General features: G+C 64.8%; 3 protein-coding genes across 3 annotated transcripts in view; all 3 read left to right on the top strand.

Moving 5' to 3' along the window:
• The first annotated feature begins 2,685 nt into the window (after positions 1–2,685).
• PRR35 (proline rich 35) lies at positions 2,686–4,666 on the top strand. The gene is made up of 2 exons (XM_007453619.1): positions 2,686–3,779; positions 4,045–4,666. Exons 1-2 carry the CDS (start codon positions 2,686–2,688, stop codon positions 4,664–4,666), a joined length of 1,716 nt encoding a protein of 571 aa, XP_007453681.1.
• Positions 4,667–7,433: 2,767 nt separating this feature from the next.
• On the top strand, positions 7,434–7,754 carry NHLRC4 (NHL repeat containing 4). The gene has a single exon (XM_007453678.1). It carries the CDS (start codon positions 7,464–7,466, stop codon positions 7,752–7,754), a length of 291 nt encoding a protein of 96 aa, XP_007453740.1. The 5' UTR covers positions 7,434–7,463.
• Positions 7,755–9,515: 1,761 nt separating this feature from the next.
• Positions 9,516–10,692, top strand: part of PIGQ (phosphatidylinositol glycan anchor biosynthesis class Q) — a 12,651-nt gene continuing 11,474 nt past the window's right edge. The window contains exon 1 of the mRNA XM_007453618.1: positions 9,516–9,601. The gene's annotated coding sequence lies outside the window, so the exon portion shown is untranslated. The remainder of the gene's footprint in view (positions 9,602–10,692) is intronic.

Below are 10,692 nucleotides of genomic sequence, written 5' to 3'. Positions count from 1 at the left end.
GGCGGGCACGGGCGGCGGCGGGTCGGAAGTTTGGGGGCCGCGCGGGGCCCGGCAGGGCGTGAGGGGCGCCGGGGTGGCGGGACGCCAAGCTTGTCGGGGCGCGGGCGGGGCCACTCCAGTCCCCACGTCCCCCACTTGTGAGGGGCGCCGGGGTGGCGGGACGCCAAGCTTGTCGGGGCGCGGGCGGGGCAACTCCAGTCCCCACGTCCCCCACTTCGCGGCGTCCAGGCTCGGCGCACCGGGACCATCAGGGCGCAGCAGCCCCATCCTTGTAGGAGGGCGCCCTCCGGGCTCGGCTGTGGAGGGAAGGGGGGAGGGAGTTGGGGTCTCGACTTCAGCGGAGGAGGAGCCTGGTCACCTCCTCTGCACCACACCCTGTGGGGTGCTCCCAAGTCCCAAGGGCGCCAGCCGGGATGGGTGAGCTATAATCAATCCCCTGGCGGCTGGTGGTGGCTCCAAGCACTGGGTGCCCCCTCTCCCACCCTGGGGTGAGGCCTCCTGCGCCTGGCCCGCCACCAGTTCTCCCCCAGAAGGGGAAAGGTTAGTAGGACCAGGTGTCTGCGCAGGCACACTGGGGGTGCAGGCCGCCCTGGGCACACGCACCCAGTCACGGGTTGGGACACATGTGCGAATGAATGTGCCTTTGGGGGTGTGTGCTGCTGTCTGGGGGTGTCTTCTGCTTGTGCACAAGCACGCTGGGCAGGTGCCAGGTGTTCTCTGGGCCCCTGTGGGGTCAGCAGGTGCTGAGATGGCTCCCAACCAAGCCCCCCCACCCCAAGCCAGGTGACTGATCTGAAGCGGGAGCACAGGGGGGGCCCCTCGCCCCCCTAGTCCAGAGGCCTAGGAGGAGCCCCCCCAGTCCAGGGGTCCGGCTGGGAAGTGGGGTGGGTGGTGGCACCAGGCGGCACAGCTGTGTGGCTCCCAGGGCTGGGTGATCGATGGCCCCAGCACAGCCACCTCTGTCTCCAGAGCACACACACCCATTTGTCATCTGTATCTTGGGGGGGTGGGGGGCAGGGATGGGGCCTGCCTCTGCACCCACCACCATGTCCAGGGAGTGTCTGCAGCCCCTAAGGGAGCCCCAGTTCCTCTCCTGGGCACAGCCCCCTCTTCCCAACCATGCACTCCTCTTGGAGCTCTGTCCCCTCCCCGATGTGGACATCCCTGCACAAGCTAGTCACTTAGCCTCTGCTCACCCTGCCCTCCACACTCTAGCCATGGCCATGCCAACCCCACCTCCGCAGGGCCCATTTGGACAGGCAGCCCTCTCCACCCCTGTGGCTGTTTCCATAATGGGGGTGCCCATCCAGTGTTTGGGGGCAGCAGACATGACTGCCTGCCATGTACAGAGCCCAAAGGCCAGCGGGGAGGACGGCCTGCTCCCAAAGGCTGCCCAGCTACCCCAGCCGTGCCCTGCTCAGTGCCCTGGCCGTCTCCGAACCCCAGGAGCAGGGCAAGTGTACATGTGTCTACATCCGTGAGTGACTGTGACCCTGTGTGTCCTCGGGTGTGCGTGTGTGTGTGTGCATGCGCCCTGTGCCTGTTCACACCCCCGGCTGTGCCGAGTGCATTCATGTGTGCAGTGACCCCGTCCACTCTGAGTGGAGTGTGAGCCTCGTGTGCCTGGGCCCCTTGCATTTTGGGCTGACTCTGTTCCGAGTCAGCCCAGCCGTGCAGAGGTGGTCCCTCCAGGCGCTGAGTGAGGAGGGCTCAGCGGGAGCTGTACGCTTGTGTGCACACACTCGCTGAGCACCCGGCTGAGGCACACACTGGGGCGGTGGACAGCCCAGGTGGCAGCCCAGATGGAGTGCAGAGCGGCTTCTGAGCAAGCGTGCGGGGGCACGGGGAGAGGAGGGTCTTGGCCAAGCTCAGCCGCTGCAGGCTCGGCTGCCGACCTGCCGGCAGCCACCCAGATGGAGCCAGGCTGAGCAGGTGGCTGTGCCGTGAGGCCATGCTGGACATCCACGCCCCCCAGCCTGGCCTGGCCCACGCAAGGCTGGCCCCCTCAGAGACCACAGTGCCCACCCGACGCCCTGCAGAGCAGGGACACTGTGTAAACAGGCGCTCAGAACCTCTGCTGGTTTCTCATCTCACGGCTCTTATCTTGGCTTTCCCGCGGGCAGGAAAGTCTCTGGAGGGGTTAAGACAAGGAAGGGCCGTGTCCCCAGGAGTGAGTCTGGTCATACTTGGCTTCCTCCAGTCACTCACCCAGTGCCCGTGGGGTAGACGGAGACCCAGGCTCTGCTGGTGTGGGGGAGATGGACGTGGATGGAATGACACCAGAAATGGGCCTGCTGGGGACTGGCCAGGCCTGAGGGGAGATGCGTGTAGTACAGGACTAAGCTTAAATTTCGGATAAACAGCAAATAATTTTTTTAGTGCACATTACAAATATTGGCTAGGTCATACTTATACTAAAAAAGTATTTCCCGTTTACCTGAGTCCCATTTAACTGGGCATCCTGCATTTTTTCTGCCGTGTGTCTGCTGACCCTACAGAGAGTGAGGCAGGGAGGCCACTTCTGCTGGCAGAGGCCAGGGAGGGGGACGGGGCGGGTGCCGGTGCCTGGATGCTTAGCCTTGAGCTGTGACGGAGGGGAGGGGGCATCGGCCAGGGCGGCTGGCAATGACCGAGGCCCTGTCCGCAGGTGGCCATGGGGCCGGGGCTCGCCCGTTAGCAGCTGCCATGTCCGGAGAGGCAGGCTCATGCCGCCTGGGCCCCGGGGCCCGGGCCCGGGCGCGGAAGCCTAAGAAGCCACACTACATCCCACGGCCCTGGGGCAAACCCTACAACTACAAGTGCTTCCAGTGCCCTTTCACCTGCCTGGAGAAGTCCCACCTCTACAACCACATGAAGTACAGCCTCTGTAAGGACTCCCTCTCCCTCCTGCTGGACTCCCCCGACTGGGCCTGCCGCCGGGCACCGGCCACGTCCCGGCCACGTGCAGCCACCCCAGGCCCCCCCGCGGACTCCTCGGACCCCACGGACCCCAGCAGCCGGCCCCAAGGAGCGCTGGACGCTCCCGCCACGCCCGACCACGTGGTCACCGATGTCCTCTCCCTGCGCCGGTGGGTTGGGGGCCCCAGGCCAGGGGCCGAGGGGTCCCCAGAGACACTGCTCCCTGAGGCCAGGGACCCCCAGAAGGGTGTGAGCCTCGGTGGCCTCCTGGCCGAGTCGTGGAAGCCGGGGAGGGGTAGGGGCCTGAGGAGCACGTCCGGGGTGGACGTGCCTGCCACGGGCCCTGAGAGCAGTGTCCCCTGCTACCCCCCGCCCACCCCCGGGGAGTTCCCTGAGGCCCAGAGCCTCCACCTGTCCCTGCTGGGCGTCAACTACCCTCTCGGCCCGGGCCTCTTTTCCTACCTGGGGCCCTCCCTGGCCGCTGCCGCCCACGTGCCCTTCCTGGCCTCCGCCAGCCCCCTACTGCCCCCGGCCACTGCCTTCCCTGCCCCACAGCCCCCCGAGCGCCCGGCCCTGGTCCCTCGCCTGTACTACCCCCTGCTGCTGGAGCACAGCCTGGGGCTACCGGCAGGCAAGACTGCCCTTGCCAAGCCCTCCGCCCCCACCAAAGGGCCCCCTGAGACTCTCGTCCCTGGGCTGCTGAAGTTGCCAGTGCCTGGGCTGGGTGGGCCCTGGCCCCGTGGTGCTCTCAGGGACCCAGGGAAGGAGGGGGAGCTGGAGCGGCCTGCCCAGAGCAACCCCAAGAGGAAGCTGGCCCTGGGAGGCAGGCCAGAACCCCCGCAGGACCCCTGCAGCAGGATGAAATTCAGTTCCCAGAGCAGGTGGGTGTCAGGGGCCCCAGTCGTGGGGGTGTTAGGAGAGGTGGGAAGAGGGCTGGGGGGGAGGGTGGCTGGGCCCCCACCTGGAGCTCAGTCACCAGGAATAGGGGCTTCAGGCCACAGAGGGGAGACTGAGACCAGAGAGCCAACCTGTCCTTCCTTCTGGGGTTCCAAGGCCCTAGGCCAGGGTGCCAGGCTGGACAGGGGCGTGAAGGGGGTGGGGCACTGTGCGGGCAGCACAGCCTCCTGACTGGCTTCTGCCCCCCAGCCTGAGGACCGGCCCCTCCGTGATGCTGTGGCCTGAGGACAAGGAGCTAAGTGACCTTGAGAGCCCTGGTCCTGCGGCCCCCCTGCCCCAGCAACCGCTGGGCCTGGTGCTGGGGAGCCCTGGGCACGTGGGCGAGGACCTGACTCGGGCCCTTGGCGACTGTGCCAGGGTGGAACAGTGCCTGGGCCAGTTGGCGCCTGCTGGGGGCCTGGCCCCGCGGCCTCTGCGGGAGCAGCTGGGGAAGATCCGCCGGGAGCTGCTCACCATCCACCAGGCACTGGAGCGGGCCGTGCGACCACTTGACACTCCCCTCGACCTCTCTGTGAAACGGGCACCCACCAAGGGGCATGAAGTGCCCCCAGGGCTCTGGGGGCAGCCGGAGCTGGGCCCCATGCTGGTCCAGGGGACCCCCAAGCCATCCAGCATGCTGGCAGCCCAGCCTCTGTCCAGCCACACCACCAAGTGTGAGGCTGACTCCAGTGTCCCTCCCCCGGGTCTTCCCCTCCAGGCCCCAGAGGACCCTGTCCTTCCTGGCAGCTGGGGCACCTGCAGTGGGCCTGGGGGCTCCTGGCCCCCTGAGGCTGTCCCTGGCCTGCAGAACCCCACGGGTGCCGAGGTCTGACTGCAGCTCCTGCTGCCATCTCTGTCCTTAACAGACAGGGGCCCTTCTCCAACCCCATGCCTGCTGCCTGGCCCCACACCTGCCCCAGCATGCCCATGGACAGACCCCACCCGCCATCGCCACACCCATCTCTGGGGCCACACAAGCACAGCAGAGGGTCATGGCTCTTTAGTGATCACAGTTGTGGACATTAAAATGGAAACCACCTTCACACCCCGTCTGGGCCTCCTTCATCCCTCGCTGGTCTAGCGTCACCTTCTGCAGAAATGTCCCCAGACTGAGCGTCAGGGGGGCAGTGTCCAGACCTCCTCTTGTGGACTGGGCCCTCCCTGGGGGGCCGGAGTCTGGGGAGAGAGTGGGGAGCTTTCTATGGGGGGGACAGAGTGGGGCGGGGGGAGGCAGGTGTGCACGGTCTCAGCCCTGGTCAGGCCTGTGTTTCTGCACATGGGCTGTGGGCAGGGACCCCTGGACATGCTTCAGCCCCCATCTAGCAGGACAGGCCTAATGTAAGATTCATGCAAGAGGCCGCTCCCTCTGTGGTTCAACAGTGCCCCCACATTCTGTGGCCCAGGGCTGTTCGCCCAGCGTGGCCTCCGCTGGGCCCCTGCCAGCCCCTGCAGCCACGATAGGCATCGGTGGCCTTCACAGGCCAGCGAGCTGCTGCCTCCCTCCCAGCGCGACCAGACTTGGCTTTTCCCACAGGCAGGGGTGGGGGGTGGGGGGCAGACAGGGAGGGGTGCCTGGGGGACCCTCGGACCCAGCGAATCACTTCTGTTCCTGGGAGCTGGCCACACCTCCACGCCCACCCAGCAATGGCCCCAGGGAGGGCAGTTCCTGCCTGTGCCTGGCTCCCCACGCTGGGCCAGCCGGGCTGGGGCCAGTCGGATCAGGACCTGCGGCCGCCCCATTAACCGCGCCGGTAGCAGATAGCATCGCCGCCCGCCCCTCCACAGTGTCCAGAGCTGGGGTGCAGGCAGTCAGGTAGGGAGTGCTGTGGGTCACAGACACTGCTGACCCCTACCTTCCAGGGGCTTCCTGGAGAGGCTGTGGGCTGAGTCAGGCAGTGTCTGGAGAATCCCCAGGTCCTGAGTCTGAGGGAGACCCACCCCACCTTGGCCTCCCGTTAGCACCCCTACCTGGCTACCGCACCCCGACTTCTTATCACCCAATGGACAGACATAAGCCTGACCCTGCTGGCAGGCTGGTGCAGAAACAGGATCAGAGAGACAAAACCCAACCTGTCTAGTCTGTGGGGGTGCAAGATGCAGCCCCTGGAGGCCCCTGCCCTGGACTCTGGTGAGTGACCCAGCCAGCAGGTTGGGGGCACAGCCCCTTCCCCCAGGTCCTGAGCTTTCGGTCCTGCTGGAGGACGGAGGCGGTGCTGTCTCCTGAGAGAGCAGGTGGTGGAGGCCCTGGGCCCCCTAGGGAGGGTGGGCTGAGAGGACCGTGAGTGCAACCAGCCGTGCAGGGGCAGCGTGAAGAATGTCCCAGAGGCCAGAGTAAAGGCCCCGAGGCAGGAATGTGGCAGCACTGGAAGGTACGTGGTGGGGTCAGCCGCTGAGTGATTGGACTCCTTAGAGCTTCCTTGGGTGCTGCTCAAAGGTGGCCCAGCCAGAGCTCTGCCTCCCTGCCCCACTTCCCCACTTCCCCCCTCCTCTGCCAGGTGGCTCCTCCCACCCCCTCAGGCTCTGGTTTCCAACAACAGAGCGTGAGCCCCCCAGGTAGGAGACCCCTCCCCACAGCCAGAGAGGCCTAGGAAAGGACTCCTGCTTCACCCCTCAGGAGTTGGAAGTCTCCAAGGGCTGTGTGGGGCAATGGGCAGGGGCTTGGGCTGCCCCCAACAAGGGCCACCTTCCCTGCCTGGAGAAAATGTTCTATGGGCAGAGGCGTTTGAGAAACACTGCTCATCTGTCACCCCTCCCCCCACCTCGGACACCTAGATGCCCCTGAGCTCATTCCGGCCTCAGAACAAAACTCACAGCAGCCCTCCTGGGTCATGTGTCTCCCAGAATTGTGTTCAGGGACCGCATCTGGGAAAATAGGGCCCAGAGGCACGGCTGGCAGTCGGGACCTGGTGGAACAGAGTCAAATCTGTAAAACAGGAGGAACCAGCACCGCCGGGAAGTGTTCAGGGGGACGACTGTTGCACTGCTTGGCACATGGTGGGGTGTCGTTTCTCTTGCAGCCCCATACTTGGCCCAGTTGGAAGACTGGCTCAGAGGCTGAGGCTGTGATGTCTGCCTACCGGCCAGCTCTCTGACCTCCTACCCTGACCTCCTGGGCGTCCCCCACCAGCGGGTCAGCCACGTCCCAGGGACTGTGCCTCACGCTGGACCTGCCTGGAGACCCCGCTCACTCCTGGCGGCCCCGGCTGCTTGGGTGGATCCCAGTGCCCATAGGGGCTGCAGAGGGGCCCTGGGGCCTGCACTGCTCCCCAGATGGCCTGCTCTTCCTGACGGCTGGGACTGCACCCTGCATCCACGTGCTGGACCTCTAGGGACGCTCCATCTGCCACCTGCCCTGCCTTGTGCCAGGGGCCAGGGCCTTCGTGCCAGAGGACGTGGCTGTGACAGCTGCTGGGCTCGTGGTGATCAGTGACCTGGTCCACAGGGCCGTCCGTGTGCTTCAGCACACTGTCCGAGCCCCTCAAGGCCGCTGGGTGACAGTGGGCACCTTCCTGGCCCCCAGGGGGCTAGCTGTGGACACCCTTGACCACCTCTTGGTGACAGACTACGTGCCCGGGGCTGTGCACAGCTTCACACTGGGCCCTGCCTTGGAGCCACTGGCCCCCGCCTCCATGCTGGGCCTGGAGGGCCCCTGCTGGGTGGGCCTGGGGCCCGATGGGGGCCTGGCTGTGAGCGAGGAGTTCAGGGACATGTGGCTGTTTGGCAGTGCCCGCCAGCCCCTGTGCTCCCTGGGGGACCTGACTGGGCACCACTTTGGCAGCCTGGCAGGCGTGTGCACCGATGCAGCAGGCAGTGTCATTGTGGTGGACGAGCAGCGGCACCAGGTGACCCTGTTGCCCTGGGCCAGGGCGCCCATCTGCCTGGTGTCCGAGGGGCTGAGGTGGCCCCTGGGTGTGCCCTGATGCAGAGGACGGCTACATCAAAGTGTACCAGTCCTACTTGGAATTGGCCTGATCCGGTGGGCTTGAACGGGAGCAGCCCCTCACTGTGCATGGGTCCAGCCCCCAGAGTTTGGACCATGACAGGAGGAATGTTCAGGGCTTGCAGGGTCCTCCAGGGCTGCTGGCCATGCCTTCCTGACCTTGTACATTTGCTGACACTCCTGAGCACTGCTGTCGGGCCCGGGCCTGGCCTCCTGTCTTCCTCCTGGAGAGGATTCAGACTTGGTCCACAGCCTGGATCAGCTGCCTCCCAGCCTCCAAGGCCCAAGAGGCCTGCGCTTTGGGGCTGGCAGCTGAAGCCTGGAGATCTTCAGCGTGTTGCGCCAGCTACCAGCACTTACCCAGGCAGGATCTCCCACCAGGTGCCCCAGCCCCAGCCTCCTAATCAGACAGAGGCAGGCAGGGAGGGTGTGGCTGGGCGGGCAGGGCCGGGCTGGGCTGGGCTGGGCTGGGCTGGGCAGCCTGGGCAGAGGCGTGGCCCTGCACTGTCCACCATTTTCAGAGGTGCCCCAGGTGCCAAGCCTCCTGAAGCTTCTCTGGGCCCAGCTGAGGTAAGGGGGGAGCAGAGGAGGGGCACCCCCGGAGGTGCCCTGGGGTGACACATGGCTGGGTTGGAAGCCTCCATGCTCCTGGTCCACTTCTCCCATGTGACACTGTCTGAGCCTTCATTTTCTCCACTGCAAATGAGGATCAAACAGCTCCAAGCTCATGGGTGGGGTTGCTGGGAGAGTTCCGGGCAGTGGTCAAGTGCAGAAGAGCCTTCCTGTGAGGACAGACTCCTGCTGCTTAAAAATAGCAGGAAAATGAGGCCGAAAGGGGTAGGGGATGTGTGGGGTTACTCTGAGTCAGGGGCCCAGCCAGGCTCCTAGTTCCAGTGGGTGGTCTTCAGGGGAAAGGGCTAGTGCCTAGTCCTGCCCCTGGGGGCTGGTGATGGGATGGTCTCAGGGGTCTGTGGTTTAGGCCATTGCCTGACAAGGTCCCCTCCATATGTCCCAGCCCCTGCAAAGGTGGGGCAGTATTAAGTGGGTCAGTGTAAGGAAGTGTGTGGGGCAGGTGCTCTGTAAACGTTAGTAGTTGCTGCTGGTGCTAGGGGTATTGTCCCCTGGAACAGGAGGGGCCAGGGACGCCTCCTGACCATCAGATCAGATGGCTTCAGACCCTGGGCTGGCCCTCCAACCTTCGTAGCTCACTTGGCCTCTGCAGGGACTGGGGTGCAAAGGGGCCAGTCTGGGGCTGGGGTGGCAGCTTCTTCTGGGACTCCACCCAGGGCCTGGGGATCCTTTCACCCTGGGATGGTGAAGACAAGGTGAAGTCTGGGACCCTCAAATGTCAGGTCTACTGGATCCCTCAGATGAAGAAACCAGGCATGGGGGAGGTTTGGTGGCTGTGGGAAGGTGGGGAACTGGAAGGCAGGGGTGTTGGGGACACTGTGGGTAGACTGGAGGGGGAACAAAGATGCTGCGAGTGGGACAAGGACATGGGGGACAAGGACGTTGTGCACAGGGCATGGGGAGGACAAGGACGCAGGAGAGACAAGGGCGCTGCGCGCACGGGCCACCGGCTCTGGGGACCGGAACGTTGCATGCACGGAACGCTCGGGCGAGGGCCGGAGGGCAGCCCGGGTGCCTTTGGGGGCGGACCGTCGCGCGGCAACGCCAGGAGCGGACGGAAATGGGGCTCGTGTCCCGCGGCGCCGCCGAGGCGGGGCTGGGGGCGGCGAGTGCTGTTGACCGCCCGGGCCCGCCCGACGCGGTCCCCACCCCCGCCCCGACCCCGCCAGCTGAAGTCGCGGACCCGGGGAGCAGCCGGTGAGCAATCGTGGGGCGGGCCGGCGTCCTTGCGGCGCGACCTTGGGGAGCCGCTCCCGCTGGGCTGTGGGCCCCGACTCTTGCCGCGGCGGCCGCGGAAGCAGGGCCGGGAGCCCGAGGGTCTCCGGAGCCTCCTACCGGAGGCGACGCAGGCCTTTTGCCTCTCGGAGCCTCTATTTCCTCATCTGTAAAATGGGGACGCCGCCGGCCGCCGGCCAGGATGGCTCTGAGACTTAGGAGGGCACTGAGGACCCGCCAGCCCCTGCAGGAGCCCGCCCGCCCAGCCCCGGGTTTGTGTACGGGCCGCGTGGATGTGCTGGCGGGGCATCCTGTGGGGTGAAGGGTGGCCGGCCGGTTCCCTCTGGCCCACCCCAACCCGGGTCCCTCTGTGGACCCTTTGGAAGGGCATTCATGGTCAATGGAACTGGCTGTCAGAGCTTTACAGTTGTTCCTGACTGCAGTACAGGGCAAAAATCAGAGCCCTAGATTCGTGTCCATTTTTCTGAAATGAGAGAGGGGAAGAGCATTCTTTACTGAATGCCTGTTGATTTTGAAACACAAACACATGGAGTAACAATGAATTCTTGTGAGCTACTGAGGAGCAGTGACCAGGAGGCTCCGCAGAGGACGGTTCTAGCCATTTAGATGTCCCTGGCCAGTCATAACTGGGCTTTTGCTCTGAATCAGTTCTTGTGGAGGATGACAGGATGTCCACTTCACAAGGTAGATGGTTGAGTTCAGGTTATGCGGGGAGGGTCGTTTTAGTGACTGCATGGCCTGACTGATCTGGAATGGGCTGGGTCACAGGGAACCAGGTGTCATTCATAACAGAGGCAGCTTTCCCAGGCCTGTGCCCTTGTTTTTATCACAGTCTTTAAAGATGCACACGGCCGCGTGTTACTGCACCGTTTTCTCCCATCTGCAGCTCTGCTATCGATTGCCTCCTCTTTCATCTTTTCCTGGCTGTCTGATCTGAGCAGACTTCTTTGTGTTGGTCACTCCCAGAGGCTGAGGTAGTGGTGGGGATGGGAACTTACCCCGTGATTTAAGAGTTTTCTCTCACTACCCCACAGATGGGAACACCAACCTCT

The sequence above is a fragment of the Lipotes vexillifer genome, unplaced genomic scaffold (assembly GCF_000442215.2).
Source record: "Lipotes vexillifer unplaced genomic scaffold, Lipotes_vexillifer_v1.1 scaffold914, whole genome shotgun sequence".
NCBI lineage: Eukaryota > Metazoa > Chordata > Mammalia > Artiodactyla > Lipotidae > Lipotes > Lipotes vexillifer.
This window is presented reverse-complemented; position numbering and strand designations above follow the sequence as displayed.

Bases quoted from the DNA above. Each gene is read 5' to 3' on its own strand.
- PRR35 (XM_007453619.1), top strand. From the start codon at position 2,686: ATGTCCGGAGAGGCAGGCTCATGCCGCCTGGGCCCCGGGGCCCGGGCC. The intron at 3,780-4,044 runs GTGGGTGTCAGG...TCTGCCCCCCAG, and splicing joins AAATTCAGTTCCCAGAGCAG to CCTGAGGACCGGCCCCTCCG.
- NHLRC4 (XM_007453678.1), top strand. From the start codon at position 7,464: ATGCTGGGCCTGGAGGGCCCCTGCTGGGTGGGCCTGGGGCCCGATGGG.